This window comes from Helianthus annuus, chromosome 10 (assembly GCF_002127325.2).
Source record: "Helianthus annuus cultivar XRQ/B chromosome 10, HanXRQr2.0-SUNRISE, whole genome shotgun sequence".
NCBI lineage: Eukaryota > Viridiplantae > Streptophyta > Magnoliopsida > Asterales > Asteraceae > Helianthus > Helianthus annuus.
Window position 1 is genome coordinate 17,041,625 of NC_035442.2, and position 27,839 is coordinate 17,069,463.

Below are 27,839 nucleotides of genomic sequence, written 5' to 3' on the forward strand. Positions count from 1 at the left end.
TAACACTTGTGATCAAAACCTTACGCTCAGATTTCATCAAAACATCCTAAAAAGACCTAGATCTAAGATCTGCACTCCGAACAGTCGCCGTCAATAAGAACATCAATAAAAACAACAAATTTAACAGTTTAGATCTTGAAAACTTACCTTTGCTATTGAGAAGGTTGTGCAAACCAACAATCCAATGTCTTTTGCAAAGAAAAAGTGTGAAAAAACAAGATCAGAAGGTAAGAGTGTGTGAGAGAATAAGATGGTTGCCCGATCGAGTGAAAAGTTTGACTGAAGCATTGACCTCCTATTTATAGTGACCTTGAATCGGATTGCTGTCCGATCGGGTTGCCGCCCGAGCCAAGTTCAACTCTTTGACTTTTAACGCTTTGACCTTTTGACTTTTTGTTGTTTTCTCGGATTTTATCAGTTTTAGAAATCCACTTAAGTATCTATGTCCAAATTAATGACCCTAGGTACTTAATTTGCCTACCATGTTCAACATAATGACCTTGGTTGACCCGAAACAAAGCATACTGACATTTTGTTCAACATTTTCAAACATTTTTCTGAAAAATTACAAGTATTAATTTAATGAACTTGCATAGACTTTTCATTTAACACAGTTTTTCATGATAAGCTCCCAACCCATCTGTCCAGCTCAGAAACTTCCTGCATCTGCTTCAAAACTACGAGTCTGAAGATCAGCTTTCCACCTTCGTTTGTCGATAAAACAAAGCAGAAATGTAAAATCTTTTTGTGATTTTAAGAAAGTTTATGACTAGAAAACTATGAAATCTTTTTGGGTTTAAATGCTAAACTTAACTGAAATGAAATGTAGTAAACGTAAACTATTTACAAACATATTTTTGGTGAGCGTGTTAGGGAATCATATCAGCTGCCGACAAGCTACTAGTACCGTTAAGCTTGATAACATACTCAGTATTAAACAATTCACAGTGATTGCCGATATACTGATCCACTTTAAATTTTCACACAAATTTCTATCTGTTCAGGATACAAATTAGTGTTTTAAAGGCTTAACTTATACGCGTGTCCCACCTCAGAATATATTCCTGTATCCAGACTTTCTATATTCAGTCTTATAGGTGAACGTACAATAATGATATCTGTAAACATGTAATGCGAGGCTATGAGAGCTCAGGTTAGAACTTCCGTCAGACAGAGAGATGATGGCTCAACTTTCGGTGTGTCCCGTTTGGGGATCTTTTCTTCAACAGCACATGATTTGCATTTTTCAATGTTTCATCATTTTTTATGCTGAGGGTGAGTTTTAAGAATAAAGTAGTGCAGAGTATTATACGAAGACTAGGCTATTGCTTCCGCAAAATCAGAAGTCCTGGTATAATATCCCAGATATCATTACGCACATAGACCCAGTATATCAGAAATAGATAAATCTTTCAAACAAGATTTCAGGGGTTACCTATATATCTGAAGAGATATTCCCCACGTAATAAGCAAGAAATGATTTAGGTTTATATCCCAAACAAATTTACTAAATGTATAAAAACCTACCGGCATATCATCAGCGAGACTGCCTAACACTTTTTAATCATTACATTTCTTTAGCATACTGCAACTGTCTAGCTGATGTACTGTCATTTCCCCTTTTTACACAAACTCTTTTTCGGTTTTCTATTGTTTTTGGATTTTGAAATATCTCATGTTTTTGGGTTTTTGCATTTTTTATTGTTTTTGTATTTTCTGAACCTATCTCCCCCGGAATACCAAAACAGCTAAAAAATCGACAAACCAGTGCAGATTGCTTTTCAACATCATCTACAGTGGTACCTTCATCTACGCCAAGAATCCCCTCCGCAACCGTCAATAATTTCATACCGTTAAGTTTTAAAAGATATTGAAAACGTGTTCTATCAAACGCTTTGGTATGTAAATCAGCTTTTTGTTCGTCGTTGTGGATTTTATCAATTCGTATCAACTTCTTCTCGAAACAGTCTCAGATGAAGTGATGACGAATTTCAATGTTTTTGGTTTTAGCGTGATGAACATGATTTTTTGTTATGTTAATAGCTGCCTCATTATCAACAAAGATTAGGGAAGTAAGAAATTGCAAACCGTAGTCGCGCATCTGTTGCTGGATCCACAAGATCTGAGAGCAGCTGCTGCTAGCAGATACATACTCGGCTTCACATGTAGACAAAGCAACAGAGGTCTGCTTCTTATATTGCTAGGTGACCAATCGAGGTCCGAAAAACTAGCATCCCGTAGTTGTTGACATAGCATTCACTTTGCAGCATCCGAAATCGGAATCAGAGTACCCCTCAAGCGTGAAATCGCCCGCTTTTGGATACCACAACCCCAAGCTTGGAGTTCCTTTCAGGTAGCGTAATATCCTCTTGATGATTGTCATATGCGAAGATCTGGGACTTGATTGAATCGGGCCGCGAGGCAGGTTGGATACACAATATCAGGTCTCGATGCCGTCAAATACATCAGCGATCCGAGCATGGAACGGTATAACGTTTCATCCACCTTCTCTCCCGTGAGATCAGGGTTTATTCCATGGTTCGTCGCTAACGAGGTGGAAGTTGGAGCAGTCCCCGACATCCCAAATTTCTCTAAGACGTCGTGAACATACTTTGTCTGATGTATGAACGTTCCCTCGGGTAGTTGATCGACCTGGAGCCCTAAGAAGAACTTCATCTCACCCATTGAGAACATTTCAAACTTCTGCTTCATCACTTTTTCAAAATCTTTGCAGAGTTCTTCATTTGTCGACCCGAAAATAATGTCATCCACGTAAATTTGGACTATTAGAATACGGCCGTCGACTTCTTTTGTGAAGAGGGTGGCGTCTACCTTGCCTCGGATGAAGTTGTTGGCGAGCAAATGTTGCGAGTGTGTCTCGTACCAGGCTCTCGGGGCCTGATGCAAGCCGTATAACGCCTTATCCCAGAGATAAACCTTATCCTTGTGGATTGGGTCGGTGAAGCCTGGTGGTTGTCCGACATATACCTCCTCATTCACTTTACCATAGAGAAATGTTGACTTCACATCTAGCTGATACACTTTAAATCCTTTCCAAGAAGCAAACGCAAGGAAGATTCTGATTGCTTCAAGTCGAGCAACCGGAGCATATACTTTAGTGAAATCTATCCCCTCTTGCTGACTGAAACCATGGACCACGAGTCGAGCTTTGTTTGTTGGTGCAGTTGTCTGTCGACTACATCTTCGTTCGAGTCTTAGGGTAGGGTTGATTGTATTGTGAACGGAAAACGAGAAAACTTGTATTAGATAGGTTCGCTTATAGGGTAGATGAGTTGGTCCGCTTATATGTTCTTCATGGGTTCGCTCATATGTCACTTAGTTGGTTCGCTCTTGTGACATGATGAGTGGTCCGCTTATATGGACATGTCCATATAAGCGAACCATAGAGCCTATATATATGTGTGTCATATGAGCGGTTCTAGTAACGGTGTATGTGTGTGAAACGGCGAAGCTCTGCCCGTTTGTCTCCGAGTCTTGTATATTTGTCATATAATCAATAAAGGAGACGTTAAGTAGTGAAAATCAAGCTTTACGAAGACTAAATCAATGAATTCCGCCTCTGATCTAGTCTAAGCACTCTTCTGATCGACTCGACAGGTTTCAAAACGGTCCTACAAGTGGTATCAGAGCTCAGGAGGAAGAGTTCTTACCGTTTAGCTCGATTTTCGCTCAAAATTCTGATTTCTACACCTTCTTTCATCAATTCAGGAAATTTTACCGGACAAAATTGGACCAAAAGTTCACAGATTGTGTATTATTGAACAAAGATAAACCCTTGAAAGTTTTGGACTGAAATACGGACTAAAAATGGGTCAAAATGTGTTCCGAATAAGGTCCGCTTTTACGGCATAGACATAATCTGGTCCGCTTTTAAGACACAATCTGGTCCGCTTTTAAGACACAATCTGGTCCGCTTTTAAGACAATAACTGGTCCGCTCGAACGACACAATCTGGTCTGCTTATGTGAACATCAGCAGGTCCGCTTATGTGAACATCAGCAGGTCCGCTTATGTGAACATCAGCAGGTCCGCTTATTTGAACATCAGCAGGTCAGCTTATTCGAACATTGAGTAGGTCAGCTTATTCGGACGTTGAGTAGGTTAGCTTATTCGGACATTGAGTAGGTCAGCTTATTCGGACGTTGAGTAGATCCGCTTTTCTGTCACATTGTTGTTTTTCGCTTTTGTGAACAACAAAGATTTGTCGAGATTATTCGAACGATGGCAGAAATGTTTGATGAAGAAGAGGATAAGTTTGTTGAAAGTTTAAATAGATTTGGAAGGCATCGTACAAGTCTGTATGATCAGGATGATAAGAGGATTTGGATTCTTAGACTTGAAAACTTTGCTTATCAACAGAATGAAAGCTTGAAAGAGATGGAAAAAAGATGTGATTACTTGATGGACAAGTTAAAATCGTTTGGAATAAATTTGACAGATACTGAAAAGATATCAAAGTTGGAAGCTGCTTTACCTGCCGAATGGGATGATGTTCTAAAGAAATAAAAACAAAAGCCAAAATTCTCAAAATTACATCCATCTGATTTCATCAGTAAACTTCAAAAGCGTCATTATGAAAATTTTGAAAAGAAGAAAATATTGATGAATAAAATCAAAGAGAATCTAGATAAACTGAATCTGGGAAATCTGGATAAAATCAATTTGGATGTAATTACTGAGATTAATAAAAGAATTTGTATATGTTTTGGTGCAAAACAAAACATGAAGTATGATTATAAAAGAGGATGTTATATTGATGAAAATTTAAAACCTCTTGACTTTGTTAAAATTGTTTGTGCAGGAACATACAAGGCAGAAATAAATGAAACGCCAATGAATGAAGAATCTGTGAAGAATGAAGTTTCAAATTCTGCATCAGTGTGCTACAAATGTGACAGCTTCAAGACTGAGAATGACAAACTCTTGAAAGATGCGGAAAGTTTGACATCGGAAGTCAAGAAGTTGGAAGACGAGAAGCAAACTGATATTAAACAGATTCTTATATTTCAGGAAATGTGTGAGAAACTGAAGGTTGAAAATGACAAACTGTTAAGTAATTTGAACAGTTTGACATTTGAAAACAAGAAGTTAAAAGAAAAAGAAAAAGTTTTTGAAGAGAGAATTAAGGATTTTGAAATTGAAAAATCAAGAAGTGAAAAAGAATTTCAAAATCAAATGAAAATTCTTGAAGATGGGAGAAATGTTTTTAGTCAAAACAACATTGAAAAGCAAAAATTGATCAATTCCCATCTTCAGAAAATTATAAAATTGGAGAAAGAAGGTGAATGTGCTAAAAAGAAAATCAAAGAGTTGGAAAAAGAGCTTGAAAGCAAAAAGAAATCTTCAGAAGATGAGGATTTCTGGATTAAACTGGAAAACAAGAATCTGAAAGCAAATGAATCAAAATTCCAAGAACAGATAAAAGTTTTGGAAAATGAAAAATCTGTTCTTGAAAATTTGAAAAATGAGAATGAAGAAACAATCAAGACTCATTTTGGGAGAATATCTCAGCTTGAAAGTGAAGCTGAGAATTCGAGGAACAAAATTGATGAACTTGAGAAGAAATTGATAGGTTTTGTGACTAAATCAGACAGTTTGAATTTTCCCTGTCCAAAACCAATCAATTCTGTTCCAATAAGTGACAATGTTACAAACTTTGACAAAGTCAAAGTTAAAGATTGTGGTGAAAAATCTGATGATGAAAAGGAAAAATTTCAGAAAACTGTTCTGCAATCGACTGAAAAGGGAGAATGCTCTAAGCAAAAACCTTTGAAGAAGAAAGTGGAACAGAAACAAAAAGTTAATAAAAGTTCATCAGATCGAGCATCCAATCGAAATGAAAAATTACAAAAAGTAAAAAATGAAAACTCAAAAAATGTTGGTAATAAGTGGTACAGGTCGGACCACAGTGCTCAAAAGCCAAATCCAGTAAACTTGAGAAAAGAATATCACCAAGCCAAACAATGCTTTGATCTGAGCGTTTGGACTCAAAATGGTGATTGGTACGATAACAGAGTGTGTTACAGCTGCGGATATTACGGACACATTGCTGTTAACTGCCAGTATTGGAGTTATGAGACCAGGAGGTGCTTTAACTGCAACATCATAGGTCACGTTGCCCGAGATTGCCCAAGAAGATCGAATGAAAGATTGAGGGCTAATTCTCAGAAATCGATAAAGATTCCAGTCAAAGTCAAGCCCCAGGAACAGAAGGTTCTGAAACCTAAAGTTCAAGAACGGTCAATTCAGGAAAAGAAAGTTAAACTTTCACAGGGGCAGAAAGACAGACTGAGGAAGAAGAGGAAGAAGGTGAGAGAGTATCTCGAAAGGATTTTGTCCTCGGGTTCATCCGTTGGGAAAAATAAGAGTTCTGATGAATCGACTTCTTCGATTGAAAAGTCTAGCAAGACGAATTTATCAGATACAAATCTGAGGATAGAACAGAGAGAGAAGAAGAAGAAAAGTGTCGGCGATGAATCTGGTTCATCTAAGTCAGACAAGCCACACTCAGGCAATGATTCTGGTTCGTCAAAGCCAGAGGAGCCATTGGTTGAGGTAAAAAAGGAGAGTTCTAGTTTAACAATGGATGATGCAAATTTTCCACCATTGTTGAACAAGAATTCGAAATCACCCAAAGCTAGTCAGGCTTGGGTGAATCTTTTCAAATGAAAAACCCTGACTTGCCGGAGATCCCAAGTTGGTATCGTGGATCATGAATCGGCATCCTTCTTAATCTGTGTTTGAGGTTTGCAGGACTTGCCGGAACTCCCAGGTTTGTAAGCGAGGAGTAGGAATCGGCACCTTGAGAATTCAACCAAAAGATGGTAATTGGTTGAAAAACAGGTTTGAAAAGCTTAATTGCTAAATCTACAAGTGGTTGTATATTTGTGGATGTTATAAGTAGTTCAGAATGAGAACTAGTTGATCGTACAAGTGGTTAAATAAAGGTCATTAAATTGAACTTGAATTAACTATCATTTATAAGATTGGTAACACAACGTGATGATTTGAACCCCAATTTTACAAGTCGTAAAAACAATCAAACTTATTTTCCGGAAAAACCATTCTGATTAAAACAAACTTAAGTGTTTTGAAATCATTATGGGAAAATAGTTTGTTGTGAGGGGGAGTTCTGATTGTTTAAGCCAAACGGATGGAGAATTGGAGTGTTTCGATATCAGTTGTCATGTTCTGTACAGTTTGTTTTAATTTTCTTTAGATGTATTTGAATTTTAGGGGGAGTAAGAATTTTTAGAAAATCCAAAAACATCAAAAAATTTGAAAAAGCCAAAAACATGTTAAAACTGAAAAATGAGTTTTTGTTGCGAAAAAGAGGAAATGATAGTACATCAGTGGACTATCACAGCATGCTAAAGAAATGTAATGTCAAATGTGATAAACGGTCTCACGGATGATGTGACGATAGGTTTTTGTACATTTAGTAGATTTATTCGGGATATAAACCTAAAATTTCAAACTTGTGAAATTCATGGGGAACACTACTTGGATATATAGGTAACCCCTGAAATCTCGTTTGAAAGGTCTCGTATTCTGATATACTAGGTGTTTATACTCTATGATGTTTGGGGTATTATTCCGGGACTTCTGCTGAACGGTAGTTCTGACCTAGTCCTTGGCTAATACTTTATCCAAAATGCTTGAAATATAGCATAAAGCCCTCAGTTGATTAGACAATAAAATTGATAATCATCTGTTGTAGCTAAAAAGATCCTCTAAAGGGGACACACTGCTAAGTCGAAGCTGATATCTCTCTGCTGAACGGAAGTTCTGACCTGAGATCTCTCAGTTCTCGCATTTTTCCCCTAATTTATGTACAGACATCATTGTAGTATTCATACCTGTAAGACTGAATATTGGGATTCCGGATACGGGAGTATATTCAAGAGGTGGGACACATGAATTGAACTAAGTTCATAAAACACTTAAATAGTATCCTGAATAGATTGAAAATTGTATGAAAATTTAAGAGGACAACTATATCGTCAATCTACGTGAATCGTTTAGAACTTAAAATGAAATGAAGCTTAACGGTGTTGGTGATTTGTCTCATAAGCTGATATGATCCTCTTACACAAACTCACAAAAATAATGTTTTTAAATATTTCTTTACTGCATTTTATTTCTCTTATGTAAAAAATCCAAAAAGATTTTCAGTGTGTTTTAGTATAAACTTTTGAAAAATACAAAAAGATTTTCGACAACTGATGTTGAAGAGCTGATTTTCAAAATCTCAAAAGCTAAACTTGATGAACAGACAGGTTGGTTAAGTGATTTGAAATGTTTAAAATGATTCATTAGTTTGAATAAGAAATTGGAATGTTTCAAATTTGTAATCAGTGTTTAATTGTAAATAGTATCAAATGATTAGTTGAATCACAATGATTTTGGTTTGTAATAGAGTGTTTCAGTGTTGCAGGTTTCTGATCCTGTTGCTACGAAAAGCCAGGAGGTATAGCAGAACCTGAGGAGAGCTTAAACTGATAAAGCCAGGATTTGATTTCAATGGTGATAACAAATGCCAGACAGCGATCCCAACTCGTTGATAGGGGGAGTCTGATGAAAGTTAGAACCAGAGAAAGATCCAGGCACATGATTCCAGGATGAAGTTCCTGAAAAAGATATGATTCCAGGCAGAGTTCCTGAAGAAGATCGAACAAGATTGAAGAGCTGTGAATGATTGAAGACTCTCACTGAAGATTCCGTCAACATTCAAGGGGGAGTCTGTTGGTGCAGTTGTCTGTCGACTACATCTTCGTTCGAGTCTTAGGGTAGGGCTGATTGTATTGTGAACGGAAAACGAGAAAACTTGTATTAGATAGGTTCGCTTATAGGGTAGATGAGTTGGTCCGCTTATATGTTCTTCATGGGTTCGCTCATATGTCACTTAGTTGGTTCGCTCTTGTGACATGATGAGTGGTCCGCTTATATGGACATGTCCATATAAGCGAACCATAGAGCCTATATATGTGTGTGTCATATGAGCGGTTCTAGTAATGGTGTATGTGTGTGAAACGGCGAAGCTCTGCCCGTTTGTCTCCGAGTCTTGTATATTTGTCATATAATCAATAAAGGATACGTTAAGTAGTGAAAATCAAGCTTTACGAAGACTAAATCAATGAATTCCGCCTCTGATCTAGTCTAAGCACTCTTCTGATCGACTCGACAGGTTTCAAAACGGTCCTACATTGTTGCGTACAATAACCCCTCGATCATCCCTTTTGCACTTAAACACCCACTTCGTGTTTATCTTCCTATGACCATCAGGCAAGTCCACCAGTTTCCATACACCCAACTTCTCAAACTGACTCAGCTCCTCCTACATTGCGTTGACCCAGGAATCTTCAGTTAGTGCTTCCTTGTACGTTCGCGGCTCAGTCGGCGAAATGAAACAACTAAGTGAAAACTCTGTTTGTAAAGGAGCAACTTTTGTATAAAAGCAAGTAAGGCCCTGGTCAATCTGGCTTCTGGTGCGAACGCCTGATTGCAGCTCTCCTATGATCAACTCTTCTGGATGATATGAAAGAGTCCTTGGCATCACCTCGCCTGGAACATCTACCTCACCTTCGAAATTCGTAACGTTCTGATCCGCGACTTGTTCATTGACAGGAATTATCTGATCTGGAGACTGGATTTGCTCCCCCTCAGACTCTGAATCACCACGATCAAATGTTGGCCTTTCATCAGATTCTGAATTATCATTCACTGCCGTCTGATTATCAGGAGCTTGTTCACGTTCCGAAGAATTCGGAGTTTGTTGAACTTCATCATTCTCTCCAGCGTTGCTTAGACCAGCGTCATCATCATTAGAAGTTTGTCGTTAACATCTAGAAGACCCTGCTGGGAATCTTTCCTGTGCTGCTTCATATTCTCTCAGAATATCCAAATTATCAAAGAACTCTGGCTCTTCCTCCAACTCGAATGAATCCCATAGAGTATCATAGTTGAAGCGCCAAGAGTCTGCGGGCTTCTGTGGTGGCATTGTGTAACCCTGGCACTCAACATGTTGTGCTTCGATGATCCACTTGAAACTTGGAACAAAGACTCTTTTTAATGGACTAGCATATCCCACGAAGATTCCTTCAATGCACTTTGAACCAAATTTGCCATCGGGATCCAGAACTGTGCAGGGAGACCCGAACGGTTCCAAATACTTGAGATTAGGCTTGCGGTTGTTGATCAACTCGAAACATGTCTTGTTGTGCTTTTTCACAGTAAGTACCCTATTGAGAGTGTAGCAAGCGGCGGAAACTGCTTCTGCCGAGAAATTGATTGGTAATTTGGAATCAGTAAGCATCGTCCTGGCCGTTTCAATCAGCGTCTTTCTTTCTGCTACTCCATTCTGTTGCGGAGTATATGGTGCGCTGAATTCTTGCAGAATACCTCTCCTATCACAAAATTCTTCCATTTTGTTATTCTTAAACTCAGTAGCGTTGTCACTTCTTAATCTTTTGATGCAGGTTCGGTACAAATTCTCAATCTTTCTGAAAAGTCTCAGCAAACTCTCGAATGTTTCATCTTTTGTCTTCAAGAACGTCACCCACGAAAATCTTGAATAGTCGTCTTTGACTACTAAGCAGTATAGATCACCAGTTATACTTTTGACATTCACAGGACCAAAGAGATCCATGTGAAGTCTCTCCAACGGCCTCAAGACTGAGTTCATCTTCTTGCACGGGTGGGATTTCTGTTTACCTTTGATACAACTAATACACTCCCCCTCAAGATGGAAACTCTTCAAATGAACACCTTTTACCAAGTCGTTATGCACCAGGTAGTTCATTTTCCGCAGGTGAATATGGCCCATTTTCCGGTGCCACAGTTGCGACTCTTTTTCAGTGGCTCTTGACACGAAGCAATGAGTTTGACCTGTGGTAGTCGTGGCTACACTCATATCCAACACGTACAGATCATTAACTCGTGGCGCTCTCATGATGATCCACTCTTCGGGGATGAAAAACCCCGGCTTCAAGATCAGACATTCTTTATCCGTGAAGTGTGTCGAATACATTCGATCACAAATTTGAGATATGCTCAGAAGATTGTTTTCAAGATCCGCGATGTAATTGACTCTTTCAAACGTGATTACACCATTCGATAGAGTTCCCTCACCAATGATACGACCTCCTTGATTTCCGGCAAAACCGACATAACCTCCGTTAAACCCTCTAACGTCGTAAGGTAGGGTTTTTCTCCCCGTCATGTGCCTTGAAGCTCCACTATCCATAATCCAACGTGAGATGGATCTCGGAAGCTCCTGCACATTTCAAAACATTTAGTGAGATTTTGAAGCAACCCAAGCCTTTTTCGACTCAGGTAGCTTGACGTTAATGCGTGTGGTTTTGGTGTATAATGGTGGGAAATTCTTGTCATTCATCTTGAGACTTTCTTCAGACCTAATCTCAACCTCTTTATACAAAAAGAAATCATTTTTAGGAGGTTGACCAGATGATTGGTCTTTCTTTGCAACATACTTCTTCCCTGAAGAAGTAGAAGTTTGTTTCTCAAGTTTCTCATAATAATCCAAAGGAACATTCATCTTACCGGTGTGGTTGAAGATGATTGTTTTGCAGACTCAGAGACCTTTGGTTTTGGAGAACTTGCTCTCTTATCATCAAATTTTGCTTCCATGTTTGTTGAGACTGGTTTTGGAGAACTTTCTCTCTTATCATCAAATTTTGGCTTACATGTTTGTTGAGACGAAGCGACCCGTTGGTAAAATTTATCAGTTTTAGTTACCGACTTCTTTACGGGTTCAGTTTTGACTTTGGTGTTTTCATTTTTCAAAACTTTCTTCTCAACAATTATTGGAGCTTTGCCTTTTACATCGTCTCTCTTCTTCGGACTCTCGACAATCGCAGACTTAGGCTTCGAGTTGGTGCACTTTCGTGCAATGTGTCCAACTTCGTTACACTTAAAGCATGTTCAGGTGTCAACTTCCCGAATTTTGCCTTCAATCTGAGGCTGTGAGGCTTTTTTCTCAAAAAATTCTTCATTTGATTTTGAAAATATTTCAGATTCTTGCTCGGAATGTGAACTCGAGCTTTTCACAAACACCTTTTTCTCAACAAACTTCTTGTTTTGAAAGTTCTTTTTTTTATTGTTCTTACCACCCTGATAACCACCCGACCATTTGTTTTGATTATTTTTGTTAAATCGTGGTAGTGTAGCAGGTTTTTTGTAGTAAGATTTATCTTTTTCAAAGTTCAATTGCCTTTTGGAACGTTTCAAACCTCAATCTCAGAAACATCAATTTCAACCAATTTAAACACATTCATCAACTTGTCGACATTTACATTCTCAATTGGAAATTCAAGATCCGAATACAACTTATCTGCACCAGACATCTTGTACATCACAAGAGTAGGTTCGTCACTTAAGTTGTTTTTGGATTTTGATTTCGGAATGTAGTTATTCAAAAAGCACTCTTCGTCCTCAGTTGAATCACTATCAGATTTTAAAACGTTTTCAACCACATTTTTAACAACTTCGGACTGAACACTGTCTTCATCAGACGATGAAGTGAAAGTGACATCGATCGTTTCTGGAAGTTTTACATCATTTGTTTCATCATCATTATCCAACCCAAACTTTTTCTTTGAAAAATTATTCAACACCGGTGGTGGAACTTGATGATACCCTACCCCAGTTCCATCAGAGTATACATCTTCACCAGCTTTGTTCTTTCCAATTGGTTTGGGAACTATGTGTTGAAGAACAAAGCTCACGGAGCTGTAACTGTTTAGTTTCAGATTGATTCGTTCGTTTTCAATCTTAGCTTCCTGAAACTGAAGCTTTAGATTAACAATCTCATCCAACTGTTGGTTGCTTTGCTTTTCTTTTGACTGGAGGACACCTGACAGTTGAAGGTTTTCTTTGGATGTTTTACTGTTTCGCTCATCAGAATCTTTTATCGTTCTTTTCAGATTCTCATGATTTTCAGAAAGTTGTCGGTTTTCATGAATTAACTTTTCATTTTCTTTTCTAATTCTTTCTACATCATTTTTATCTTTTTCAATCCTCTCAGTTAATTCCTTTATTCTATCATTTGAAGCTCTCACCAGTTTATCACGATTTAAAATTTAATCTTCAACTGATTTGACCCTTGCAACCAGTTCTTCAGTCTTTTTAGCGTTGAGATATGCATGTGTGCTGCAAACTTTGCAATCTTTCATGCAATTTTTGCAGTCACTCTCAGTTTTAGCCTTGTCAGTCTTACCTGACCCATTTGTTGAATCACTACAACTGACCTGGCTCTTTGAATCAGATGCATACTTATAATCTACATCTAATTCCTTTGCTGCGAACACTTTATCTGCCATCTTCTTCAGGTTCTCTGCAGTCATTTCTTTTGTTGTGTCGATTATCCCATCATCGACTTTCTTTGACTTTGACTTTTCCTCTTCTTCAGCTTGCCTTGTCCATTCTCTCTGTCTCTCTTCTACCTGTTGCGCTATTTGTTCAATGAGAGTCTCAACAATGAGTGTTGATGGTTCAGCAATTATATTTCCTTTAGGGTCCAAATAACACTCTCGATCAGCATCCCATCTGTTTGCACTTTTGGCCTCTTTCCAGCCTCGATAATTTCTGTCCTTCATGTTTTGAGCTAACATTTTTCTATAACCATATTTCTCCTCTTCAGTTCGTGTGTCTTTGAATGGTACGTTTTTTGCCATCAATGCAAAACCCACAATATCTTCTTCTGGTAAGAACTCGCTCCAGTCGAAGACCTCATCATCATGAATAACTGCTAAGGCTCTCGACTTTTCTTTGGGAGTTTCTTCAATTTGTTTCATTCTTAGCGGTTCTTCTTTGTTGCGATGATAAATGGCCTTTTTGTAGTAGTCGTCATGGAATGGATTGGCCGTTTCATCTAAAGCTGCATTCATGCATTCCCTCTTAAAGTGCCCCTTCTGCTTGCACTTAAAACAGGTAACTTTTGATTTATCGAAGCCCAATTTTGTAGAAGGTCCACCAATGGAGTGTCTTCCAGTTATCTCCATAAACCTCTGAGCTCTTCGAACTACGCTTGCCATGCACCAGCGTATGTCGATCAACTCCATTTCTTCGGGATCGATTTGATCATAGTCTTCTTTGGTAGGTTTCGTGTTCCCGATTTTCCCGGCTACTAAGCTTTCATAGGATTCCAGGATTGAAGCAAGAAATACCATTTGTTGTTTTGTAGTTTCTTCTTTAAAATTCTGAGCATTGTTCAGATTTACCGCAATGTTACACTGAAACACGTTCTTAGGAACAGATTGTTGTTGCTGGCTTGGAGCAGATGAAGAAGTACCCCCATGATAACCACTACTGGGTGCTGAACTGCTGTTTTGTCTTTCGTCAGTAACTGTATTCGAGCTCTCAGCTGAAAACGTAGTCTTTGGTGAAGCAGTCTTAGGTATCATGCTTCCCCGATAATACAGATCGACGTTTTGTTGGTATGGAGTGTTGTTGACTTTATTCATCTTTTTGATCTCCAGTTCATGGCTCTCAAACTTTTCGATCAGCCAATCAACAGTCATATCAGTCATTTTCATAGTGTTTCTCAAAACCAGTGCATAATACTGCCAATCTTTTTCGTCTGGCAACGACTCTAACAACTTCTCGACCAGTTCTTCTTCGGTGAAAGTAATTCCATATCTCACAAGCTCTGTTTTTAGGTGACAAAACCGCTCTATCATTTTCAACACTGACTCATTCTTCATGCAACCGAACAAATCAAACTCTTTCTTTAGTAGGCGTTTCTTATTCTTAACTATTTCTGCTCCACCTACATACTTCTTTTCTAATTTGCCCACAAATCTCTTGAATCTTTGTAATCGATCAAGGAAATGATATCATCTCTAACGGATTGATGTAATAATGCAATACATTTCTGTTCAGCAATAAAAGTTTCTTGTTCAGTATCGATCAGATTTTCAAAATCACTCCTTCCAATATTGAAACCGCTTTTTAAACACTTCCAGCTTTGATACGCGAATGCCTTCAACCAATCTTCGAATCTACTTGCCCATCTGTTATAATCTTCAATGGCCATGAGCTTAGGCGGTTTGTTGTAAGTACCATAAGCGTTATCCACGTTGAGCGAATCAGTAATCGCTTTCTGAGGATTCGGATTTGGAGTTGTGTTGTTTGTGTTACTTATCGTGGCGTCTCCCGTGTTGTAGGCAAACACGTCGCTGAATGGGTTTAGAAAATCGTCTCCCATTGTTGAGTACCTGAAACAGTTTTCAAACACTTAGACAAATTTTAGAATTTTCAAAAGTTTCAAACTGATGCACTTGAATCGGATGGTGATCCGATCGAGTGGCACAGTTAGGTAACAAGTGATGAACACGAATCAGATGGCAACTTGATCGGGTGGTAATCCGATCGAGTGGTTGTCCGATCGAGTGACACAAAGACTTTTTGAAAAACTTTGACTTTCAACCTTTCACCGATCGGGTGACAGGATGACGTAAGCTAATGAAAACAAGAACTATCAATGTCGTCCGATCGGGTGGTGATCCGACCGGGTGACAAGATGACGTCAGCAAGCAAATATCAAGTACTGTCTAAGCCAATCCGTTCGGACAGTTGTCCGATCGGGTGGATGACGTCAGCAAGCACGAACAGTTCAACATGGTTTTTGATGAATTTGATTCAGTTTTTGATGGAATTTTTCTATGAAATTTTGAAGGATTGTTCTTTGATTGATTGCGAATCGATTGATATCAAATTTGTCAAAATTTATCCGTAAATTCCCGTTCAATTTTACGTTTTTCTCGTTTTTAAAGTGTAAAACACAGCAAGAAATGAGTAGAAAGTGAGAAAATTTGTCAAATTTCCGGTGAAATTCGACTGAAATCGGCAAGAATAGCTGAAATTCCGGTGAATTCGCTGTTGTAGTCCTCGATTCAACCTCCTGTGGCTCTGATACCACTTGTTAGGCCTTTGGATCAGGATCTATTTGTCTCGAACGTGGTGGAATCGACCTCAATCAATGTGCGGAATCCATAGATCAAGTCAGAGAATCAACAACAACGTTCAACGATTAAATCCGTCTGATATTCTATTAGATTGATATGAAAGTACACGAGAACCGGTAGAGAATCAGACTTGACAGAGTCTCCTTATAAGCTGAGCAAAAGTTCTAAATGACTAACCCAAGCTGGATATTTATAGGCAAACTCAGGGAAGTTATAAGTGTTGTCCGATCGGGTGGCAGCCCGATCGGGTGGCAATTCGATCGGATGGCCATCCGATCGGGTGACACTTGCCATCCTTCGGACATCACTTTTACAGTTATGCGCCATTCCCTGAGCTGTCGTTCTACACACATACATACATTTACATACAAATACACAAAAGACATATACAGTACAAAATAAGACTCAATGCTGACGGAAGCTACAGACATATGAACTAACAACAACACATGTTAAACGGTCGATTTCAAATTCCAAACTGTAAACCGTCAAACGATATCATAAATCAAACCGATTAGCCTGACCGACTTTTATGGGTTTAGACGGTTTTAACACATCATAACACATAGCTACTAGTGATATTGAAATGTGTTTGTGTTTCTGGATATTTTTGGGTGGTTAGAGTTTTAATTTATTTTATAATTATGTAAAAGTTAACATACGTAGGAGTTGCTATGACTTGTAAAGTTTAGGCAAAAGTTATTATGTGCATGTTCGTTGATCTTCTTTTAGGACCCTCTAACCGCCACTTTGCCTTCCGTTACCTACCAAAATCCACTTTCACCGATAATTTTGATCACGTCATCAGCAACCAAGAAGATGCATCCTTCTTTCTGGGTTCCATAAAGTTAACCCACTTTGTTTAATAAACAACTATTTCCAAATCAACATTTACTACACGTTGCATTCGATTTTTTTTATAATATTAATTAATAATATATACTATCAAAACAATAAGATAAAAAGTAGGAAAAAAAATAATTACTATTTGTAAATAAATTTATTTTAACTAATTTATAAAACACTAAGTTATAGTTCCGTGTGTTATTCGGTTAAATAATGAAAGCAGTTTGTTTGTAATTTTTTTTAGATTACAGTAAAATTTTAAATTTTAAAAATTAAATAATCATGTTGAAATAACTGTGGTTTGAAATTAAATAAGTTCTTATGTTTGACGGTTTAAAATTAGGTTATATTTGAAGTAAGGACCAATTTTTTTGGTGATGTAATTCAGAAAAACTATTATCGTCATATAAAAAATTCATAAAAGTGTGTTTTCGGTAAGGTTTAATTCAAAAATATTGTTATCATTATAAATTATAATTTTATTTGAAGTAAGGGTAGATTTTGTGGAAATTTTTTGAAGATCTAATCAAACAAAAAATATTGATAAACTTCAAAATACATTTGAAGTAAAAACGGATATAAATGTGAGAATTTTAATATAAGCAATGTTGTTATTCTATAATATTAACTAAATTATAAAATAATAAAAAGTTAGTTTTGCATAAAAACGCCTTTTTAGGGACAGGGGCGGACCTAGTAAGAGTCCAGGGTGGGCGGGCGCACCCCCTGAAAAAAAAAATTTAGTGTATTTTATAAGGTAAAATTCTCCCCGCACCCCTTGAAAATTTGGTTAAACCCCTTATCCGCACCCCTTGAACCCTTGAAAATTTGGTTAAACTCCTTATCCGCACCCCTTGAAAATTTTTTCTAGGTCCGCCACTGTTTAGGGATGATATATAGTTAAACAAACTGAACTCAATGGTAGTAAATCTCAAACTCGAATCGACTTGTTCATGCTGGAACACATATACAACAAATTCTAAAGTATATTGAATCTTAAAATAATAAACTAGTAAATATACATAAACCATACATGCAATAATATAATTAACCACCGGTGTCCATAGTGAGATGTTTGTCAATTATTACTTACATTTCCACTTTAACCTCAACAATACACCTTCAACTTTTGGCATCAAACTTATCTTCTTCCAATTTTGTTACTTTAAATCAACACTATCTTAACAATTACCAATCAAGTGGTGAAAGACTTACGTTTCTTTTGGAAGATACATGTTCAACTCTTACTTGTTATAGAGTGAGGCACTGGTGGGCAATGATATGAGATTTAGGGAAACCTGAGTTGTCAAATGAGTTTTACTGTTAATTCACTGCCGTTTCTACGGACAGATGGGTTACCAGGTTTTCTCCAAAATTGATGGTGACCGTTTGGTCTAGTTGATACCCTAAAAGTGCTCGGGATTGATTCTGGTGTTCGTTCAGAAAAAAGTATCTTAACAATTAAATGACGAGACATGACTTTGTTTATTCAATGTCTGGTTTTTTAAAACATCGTTAGCGACGAAAACATGAATACCCTGTCCTCTCCACTCAACGCGTCACAATCTCAACAGTAATAGGTCCCACACCCCCCACTCCAAAACCACTATATAAACCCACACACCACCACCTATCTCCTCCAACCACAACCGCCTTACACCACCGCTTCTCCGCCACCATACACACACTCAACCACTTAACCCACAACCAAAAAATTACGCACTTCACATCACTTAAAATGGGTACCGGAGACTACGAGTACCCGAAATCCAAATTCGAACAACAACAACAACAACCTCATAAGGTTGCTATTCCGCCACCTCAACCGTTTATAAAAAGTTTGAAGTTAACTGTTAAAGAAACATTGTTTCCAGATGACCCACTCAGGCAGTTTAAAGGGCAGTCACAGTCTCGGAAATTTATACTTGGCCTCCAGTATATCTTCCCGTTTTTCGACTGGGCGTCGAGTTATAACTTAAGTTTTTTTAAGTCGGATATTATTGCTGGTATTACTATTGCAAGTTTGGCTATTCCTCAAGGGATTAGCTACGCGAAGCTTGCGAATCTCCCGCCAATTCTTGGCCTGTGTAAGCTTGGTGTTCTTGCTTTTTCGTTTTTTTTTTTAAATGTTTATGTTCGGTTTTAAGGTTTTAGTATATAACAAAAACCTTAAAACCGAACATACTCAGTGATATTATAATTGTTGAGACTGCTTTGAGCAGTTTTACTTTAATATTTACGCAAACTTACCCGATGGATTCGGTTCAAATGAAAACCATCACGAGTGGTGAGAACCTTTTGATCCCGCGCGAGTTCGGTCAATTTTTTTTTTTTGCACAAACGTAGATGGAAATATTATAAACACATTTGTAAAAAAAAGTAAAAAAAAATTGTCGAGACGTTTGTTTTGACTGATTCAAGTTTTTTTTTTACGTGCTGGTGTAAATTTTTGAGTTGATAACTATTTTTTTATCAGGGTGTAAAAAAACTTGCATAAGTCAAAACTAACGACTCGACAATTTTTTTTTACTTTTTTTTTACAATTGTGTTTATAATGCTTTCATTTACGTTTGTACAAAAAAAATTTGGCTCAACTCGCGTGGGATCAAAAAGTTCTTACGGTTCTCACAACTCGTAGTGGTTCTCATTTTAACCGATCCCCTTACTGAATAATATTATACTTGTTAAATATAAAGTAAGGTTTAAGCAGGGTAAGATGAGGCAAACCTTTATGGGATAGAGACTGCTCCTAACGAGACTCGTGCTAAAAAGCAAATAGTTATAATTTTAATTTGCAAACAAACGTACACTCATAAAACCAAACAGTTTTAAACTTAGGATTATCTCGGGGATAAAAAGACTGCTTCTAGTAAAACTATCAGCTAAAAAAAGTTGGCAGTTTTAATATGTGATATAAAATAACTAAAAGGATATTTGTGTTTTTTTTTTTTTTTTTGTATATTTTGAAGATTCAAGCTTCATTCCGCCACTAGTGTATGCAATGATGGGGAGTTCAAAAGATTTAGCAGTGGGGACGGTTGCGGTGGCGTCGCTGCTAACCGGCTCCATGTTAGGCGCGGTGGTGAACGCCAATGAAGAGCCAAAACTATATCTTCAGTTAGCTTTCACCGCGACGTTTTTCGCGGGTGTTTTACAAGCTTCATTGGGCATCTTAAGGTACAAAATTGCACAACTAATGCATACACATATTATTAACATTTAACCAACTGAAATAAATTAAGTAAAGTAAATAATTGATAGTTAAGTTTAATTAATCTATGCAGGCTCGGGTTTATCGTTGATTTCCTGTCACACGCGACGATCATAGGCTTCATGGGCGGCGCTGCAACGGTTGTTTGTTTGCAACAGCTGAAAGGAATATTGGGTTTGGAACATTTCACTCATGGCACTGACCTTGTATCAGTTTTGAGATCTGTCTTTTCTCAAACACATAAGGTTCTTGAAAATAATAATTGATTGTTATTCCTTTGTTAGTTAATGATTAATTTGAATTATAAGATATTTTGCCTTTTAGTATGATATTAATTGTTAAACATTATATTTAATTGCAGTGGAGGTGGGAGAGTGCAGTTTTGGGTATATGCTTCCTGTTCTATCTCTTGGTTGCTAGATTTGTTGTAAGTATACTTTATTTTAGTTTTAATTTCTAATCTATATTACTAAAAGTGAAAATTATATAAAGTTAAAAAGATATACCCAAAATATACCCATTTACAATAATCATTTAAATATCTATTCTTTCTTGGGTAGAATATAGAGAGACATTTTAAATCAATAAAGGACTACGTATATGTGTATTATATGATTATCGCAACTTTCTACTTAAAAAACAATTTTATATTGAAGGCGCCTCTAAATATGTAATAGAGGTGTGAACGATACATCTACTAATGCAAATATTGATGTGGACAGAGCACGAAAAGACCAAAACTATTTTGGATATCGGCAATGGCGCCACTGACATCAGTGATTCTAGGAAGCGTTCTCGTTTATCTCACTCATGCCGAGAAACATGGCGTTCAAGTGGTTAGTCTTTTCATCAACCTAAAAATAATCTCACCATACAATTTATAAAACTTGAAACAATAAATATCTTTTTTTGGTGTACTTATATCTTATTTTACACATCAATTATTTAATTCTTGATCTACCTCATTTTCACATAACTACTTTAACTTAATCAAGTAGATTTTTGATAATATGAACTTATTGTAAAATACAAGGTGAGTCAGTTTTACATATTTGACTTTTCTAATGATTCATGAATATAAAATGAAATTAATTAATTTATAATTATAATAGAAGTAGAATAATTTATTTATTTGTAATGTGAAATACAGATTGGAGAATTGAAGAAAGGGTTAAATCCAATTACAATAATGGACTTGTCTTTTGGATCACCATACCTATCTACTGCAATCAAAACTGGCATTGTCACGGGTGTTATAGCCCTTGCTGTAAGACGCTTGTACCTTCTGCTTTACCACTTGTACCTTCAATTATTTTCTTCCACTTGCAATTTTTTTTTTTTTATAAAATTTTCATAAAACTCCTGAAACTATGTCAGTCACGGACCTACTGTTTGATCAACATCTATGGGCAACCAAAAATCCGTACAAAGTACATAATTTTAAATGTAATGTACATAATTTTAAATGTAAAACACATATGAGCGTCACGTAGGCAATTAGTGTTAATAACACACCCATTCACTTGGTGTTGAATAAAACCTCTTTTAACTATTAATTAAAGAAAAGATTAAAAAAGAGTTAAATGTCATTTTAATCTATGTGATTTGAACCATTTTGTCAGTTTAGTCCAAATGTTTCATTTTTCGTATGTGGGTCCAAAAATGTTTTACCGTTGTCATTTTAGTCCATTGGGCTAACTTCATCCATTTTTTCTATTAACGAAAAGGACAATTCGGTCATTTTATATGGCCGAATTAGTAATTACCCTTCTAGATAACAGAATTACATATAAAATGACCGAATTGCCCTTCTCTTTGACAGAAAAAATGAGTGAAGTTAACGCAGTGGACTAAAATGGCGATGGTGAAACCTTTTTAGACCCACAGGCGAAAAATGAAACCTTTAGCCTAAACTGGCAAAATTGACCAAACCACAGGGACTAAAATGGGACTAAAATGACATTTAACTCTTAAAAAAACAAGAAAATCTATGATTGGTTCTTTGCATATGGGCTCCACTTTTTCTCCCTCTCAGTCCCATTAATACAATGGCGAAGATCACCATAGCGCCCCCATGGGCCGTGTGCATTGGTGTTGGGGGCGCCACTCCACACCCAGCGGCCTAGGGTGATAAATGCTTCTGTCACTGATGTACTATTTGCTCTCCACTTGCAATTGTTTTTAATAATTCACACTGAATCTTTCATCAAAAGGTGACAACAGAAATTTTGGTACAAGGATACATACACAAAGTACAAGTAGTTATAGCATGTCTATCGTAAGGTTAATAATGTAATTTCAAACAGGAAGGAATTGCTGTTGGAAGAAGCTTTGCCATGTTCAAGAATTACAACATTGATGGTAACAAAGAGATGATTGCCTTTGGCATGATGAACATTGCTGGTTCATTCACTTCTTGCTACCTCACCACGGGTGTGTAAAATGACTATAATACCCTCTTCAATAAGTATTCAATATTAAATTTGTAATTTCTGTTTTATTGTTTAATTTAATATTTAGGGCCCTTTTCACGTTCGGCTGTAAACTTCAATGCTGGATGCAAAACCGCGGTATCAAACATTGTAATGGCTATTGCGGTGATGATAACATTGTTATTCCTAACGCCGTTGTTTCACTACACTCCACTTGTTGTACTTTCTTCCATTATCATATCCGCGATGCTTGGCCTTATTAATTATGAAGAAGCGATTCACCTATGGACACTAGACAAATTTGACTTTGTTGTATGCATGAGTGCATACTTCGGTGTTGTCTTTGGGAGTGTTGAAATTGGATTAGTTATCGCGGTATAGTACTATATTATACTTTTTAAATATGTTTTTTCGTTTTCAAATTTTAGTATTATAATCTAGCTCAAATGGGACAAATGCAGGTCGCATTGTCGTTGCTTAGGGTACTCCTATTTGTCTCGAGGCCAAGAACATCGACGCTAGGTCTCATACCCGATTCCACGATTTATAGAAGTATGGATCAATACCAAAATGCAAAAAGCGTTCCAGGAATCTTGATACTTCAAATCGAAGCACCTATTTACTTTGCTAACTCTAGCTATTTGAGGGAAAGGTATATTACTTCATTCTTTTTGTCTTTGTAATCATAAAAACATTTTTATTTGTGACTTCTAAAATTTTTATCTTTCTTTATTTGTCAGGATTGTGAGATGGGTTGATGAAGAGGAAGATAGGTTGAAGTCTTTAAAGGAGAATGACTTGCAATATGTCATTCTTGCATTGAGTGGTAAGTGACCAAAGGTTTAATTAAAATTTTATATAACTAAAAAATATACAGAAAAAAAAAATAATAATATAATAATAATGTTGGGGGTGGTTGCAGCTGTTGGAAATATTGATACAAGTGGGATAACAATGCTTGGAGAAGTTAAAAAGGTTATGGAAAGAAGAGGGCTAAAGGTATTTTAACACATTTTTACATACGTTTTAAAATCTGAGCGACACGTGATTGAAATTGAGTTTATTACTATTTGTAGTTGGTTTTAGCGAATCCGGGCGGAGAGGTAATAAAGAAGATGAACAAAGCGAAGTTGATAGAGGTGATCGGGCAAGAATGGATATATCTAACGGTGGGAGAGGCGGTTGGAGCGTGCAACTTTATGCTTCATACTTGCAAGAATGCCGAAAAGCCAACTTCTGGATCAGAATCAGGAAAAGAGAGTCGAAACGACAATAATGTCTAGTTGGATGTTGTTATTTGATCATTTGACAGCATTTTTCGTCGAAGGCGTATTCGTAATGATAAATAATTTGTATATTGATTAGCTTGTTTTGTCGAGTTCTTAGTTACGTATGTAAAATGTTCTTTGTACAGGCGTTAATATAAGCCTATGAAGAACATTTTACAATTAGAGGGCTATGAAATGAAACCAAAGTTCGGTTTTAATTATAGTAAATCAGGGCTATGAAATGAAATCAGAGTTCGGTTTTAATTATAGTAAATCAAATATAATTATGTCCCTCTTCTTCATCTCTCAAGTTATTTATTGGCGTATTCGGTTTGTTAAAAAATATGGAATGTTAGTAGAACATAGAAAAAAATGTTTATAAAATAAGTATAGAATATAAACTTTTATAACTAGATTAATTAATATATTTATCGATTAACTAAATTTAATAGTATTTATCGATAAAATTTTTTAAAAGTCTTAACTTCAACCCAATTTGCAATAAAATTTCAGTTAGTTTTGTCAACTACGAATGTATACTTGTAACTTCTATTTTGTTACAAAAAGTATGATCTGGAGTGAAATTAATTTCAATGGATTTTTTTTTTTTTTAGGATAAGTGAGCATTAGCCCGGCAAATATATTCCAAAGAAAAACATGTTGACAGGTGAGCATACCCCCCGAGACTCTTTCAATGGATTTTTTTTTTTTTAGGATAAACTCTTTCAATGGATTTTTTTTTTTTTTAGGATAAGTGAGCATTAGCCGGCAAACATATTCCAAAGAAAAACATGTTGACAGGTGAGCATACCCCCGAGACTCTTAAACGAGGACACCCCAAAACGGGCTTTGGGAACCTCACAAAACGAGAAATTATATAAATCCTACTAAGCATATAACAATTAACAACTAACTGCCTACTAGGAAAGGACATAAAATCTACCACTAAAAAAACAAAATACATCACAAGAACCAAGAGATGGGCCTGATCAGGAGAAGCCCAACAACAAAAAATTTCAATGGATTTTGTAATTGTAACTATACATGATCAATCATTACACTCTTGTCAAATTTATATTTAGAGGGTGTGTCACTACTACAAAATAGAGCATAAGACGGTGTGAAATGGGTTTTAAGACGGTGTTTTCAACACCGTCTTAAACTACACTGGTTTAAATCATATCTTTTTAGACGGTGTTCAGTTTGAACACCGGCTTAAAATTCATGACTTATTAGACGGTGTTCAGAGTCTGAACACCGGCTTATACCTCAAGTCTTATTAGACGGTGTTCAGAGTTTGAACACCGGCTTATACCTCAAGTCTTATTAGACGATGTTTAGTGAACATTTTCCAGAAATACATTTGCTAGAAATACATTTGCTTGCTGGAAAAAAAACGTATAAAAGGTTTTCCAGGAAATACATCAAGCTATATACATACACCAATGGAACATTTTCAAATCAAACCAAAATAATACATATTCAAATCAAAAATAAACCCGTAGACATCCAATTCGGAAATAAACCGTCAAATTACAATCATTTGTGAATACATAACAAGCTACGTTAAATTGCATAAATAAACTACATACGCTAATCTAACGAAATACCTAACTCCCTAAAAAACTTCGGCATCAACGTCATCAACAAAACATCTATCTCATTATCCGTTGCCTATCTCGTGTCGTGCCACATCTAAAATAAAAACAGATAGAAAGAGTTATTACAAATATTATAGACTAAATCTAAAGGCAAAGAGAAAAATCGGTAATAACATCGGCAATAAAGCTATGTATATATTTACATGTTATATACATCTGAACCTTCTAAGTTTAAAAAAAAATAAACAGTTAAGTAATAAATTGATAAACAAGTATATTTTACTTACTTCATCGGGAAACTGGTTTTGATACAAATTGACAAAGTCAAACATATGTTGGAGAACCATGTAGTACATCCAATCGCGATCCATCTGAAAATTCAAATAAACAAAAAAGTGATATGAGCGTATACGTATGATGTAAACCGGTTTTCTAAGGAGGTGAATCCTAACCCACTTTTTGAATACTCTATCTCAGAAGTACACATTTTAACGAGACGACATTTAAGAAAAAATCGGCAGCATTTCCCCTTAACTCCCCAAGTATGCGAAAAACCGCAAACCCGTGAGAGTAGAGGAAATACCAACCGATCTTTTCTTAAATGACAGTTCGTTAAAATGTATACATATCCTAAATGAGATAGAATATTCAAAAAGCAGTCCCGAACGGGACAATCCAAAATTTATCTCTATTAGATAAATTTTGGACGGGTAATTCTAAAGGGTTACCTAAATATATATTTATATACCTATATGTAAATGTAAATATATAACATCTATATGTAAATTTAAGATAGAAAATTTTCATATATCACTGAAAATAAATTATAACAATGTTAAACACATATACAATACATTAATGCCTTAGAAAAACAAAAGACAACTTCAATTTCTAACAAAAAAAACATATAACTAAACACATTTAAAACTATTTATAAAACTAAAAAACATTAAGTAACATATGTAAAGAAAAAAGAAACTAACCTTAAAGCTTTAAAAGCTTCTTAATGATGAAATTAAGTGAAGAAGGTGAGAAAGTTGGATGAAGAAGATGAGAGAATGAAGAAGGTGAGAAAGTTGGAAGAAAGATGAAGATTTGGTGAGTTGTTGGAGCTTCTGCAATTTGAATTTGATGAGTATATAAGACGGTGTTCAAAGGTAACACCGTCTAAAGGGTGCTATGTACACATAAGACGGGGTTTAAGCATAAGACGGTGTTGTATGGAATTTTGTTGATTATTTTAATTGGGTTGGTGTAACGGTCATGTGAGGATTTGATTTTAAGACGGGGTTATTAAAATAACACCGTCTAAAGCATGAGCATATAAGACGGTGTTCAAACCGTCTAAAGGGTGCGTATGTAACCATAAGACGGGGTTGAAGCATAAGACGGTGTTTTATGGAATTTTGTTGAATATTTTAATTGGATTTGCACAACGGTCATGTGAGGAATTGATTTTAAGACGGGGTTATTAAAATAACACCGTCTAAACCAAATATTGAACACCGTCTTATGCTCTATTTTGTAGTAGTGTGTGGAATTACATTTTCTAAAGGAAGATCAATACATATATGCATCGGTTTATCTCCACATGTTGGTATAACCTGATTTAATTTTTGGGAAAAAATTTAAAATAAAGCCGACAACTTTTCACAAATAATTTGTCAAATAATATTTTTCATATTATTTACATTTTGATACAATTAATTTGTCTTATAAGGCAATCCAAAAACCCTCTTAACATCATAAATTGAATATAGAGTTATTGGATTTTAATAATCCTAAGTTTCACCTGTTGACCAATATTAATCCCAACTTTAAAATTTACCTCCAATAATCCCAACTTGTAAAAGTTTGGCCGCCATTGATCCTTTTCTAACATAGATGCACTTAAATCAATTGAGGAATCTTTAGATGTAATTGAATCTATTGAGGATATCAAATTCTTATATGTATGAAAAGGATCAATGGTGGCCAAACTTTTACAAGTTGGGATTATTGGAGGGAAATTTTAAAGTTGAGATTATTATCGGCCAACAGGTGAAACTTAGGATTATTAAATCCAATAACCCTTGAATATAAAATGTGATTATAATGAGTATTATGTAAATTATAACATAACTTTTTGTAGTAAAATGGTGTTGGATGGTGTAACATATATAATTACTTAAAATAAAACTTAAACGGGTTTTAAAACGTTTAACATGCTTTATTTCTATTAAATATCTGTTAAACTTTTAGAAAACAAAAGACTCAAATAACGGAAACGGGTCGGGTACAAATTGATCTTGTAGGGCTTTGCCAAATTCAAACAAATTCATGTGGCGTTCTTTCTGCCTTTTTGGTTTTACCAAGACTTTTCAAATGTGATCGGTGTATTTTGTGTACTCCTTATTTTGTATTAATTATAACTAGATGGAACTCCCCGCCGCGTTGCGGCCGGGGCCTTAGAAATTTAGACGCAAAATACACAA

At 36.2% G+C, this 27,839-nt stretch overlaps 1 protein-coding gene across 1 annotated transcript; it reads left to right on the top strand.

The window, feature by feature from the left end:
* The first annotated feature begins 18,483 nt into the window (after nt 1-18,483).
* LOC110884070 (sulfate transporter 3.1) lies at nt 18,484-24,057 on the top strand. The gene is made up of 12 exons (XM_022131734.2): nt 18,484-18,940; nt 19,823-20,030; nt 20,138-20,309; nt 20,426-20,491; nt 20,787-20,900; nt 21,215-21,331; nt 22,371-22,497; nt 22,585-22,871; nt 22,958-23,148; nt 23,237-23,322; nt 23,419-23,495; nt 23,573-24,057. The coding sequence occupies exons 1-12, from the start codon at nt 18,592-18,594 to the stop codon at nt 23,777-23,779; spliced, it is 2,001 nt and encodes a 666-aa protein (XP_021987426.1). The 5' UTR covers nt 18,484-18,591; the 3' UTR covers nt 23,780-24,057.
* Nucleotides 24,058-27,839: the final 3,782 nt, after the last annotated feature.

Bases quoted from the DNA above. Each gene is read 5' to 3' on its own strand.
- LOC110884070 (XM_022131734.2), top strand. From the start codon at position 18,592: ATGGGTACCGGAGACTACGAGTACCCGAAATCCAAATTCGAACAACAA. The intron at 20,492-20,786 runs GTAAGTATACTT...TGATGTGGACAG, and splicing joins TCTTGGTTGCTAGATTTGTT to AGCACGAAAAGACCAAAACT. The intron at 23,149-23,236 runs GTATATTACTTC...TTTATTTGTCAG, and splicing joins TCTAGCTATTTGAGGGAAAG to GATTGTGAGATGGGTTGATG.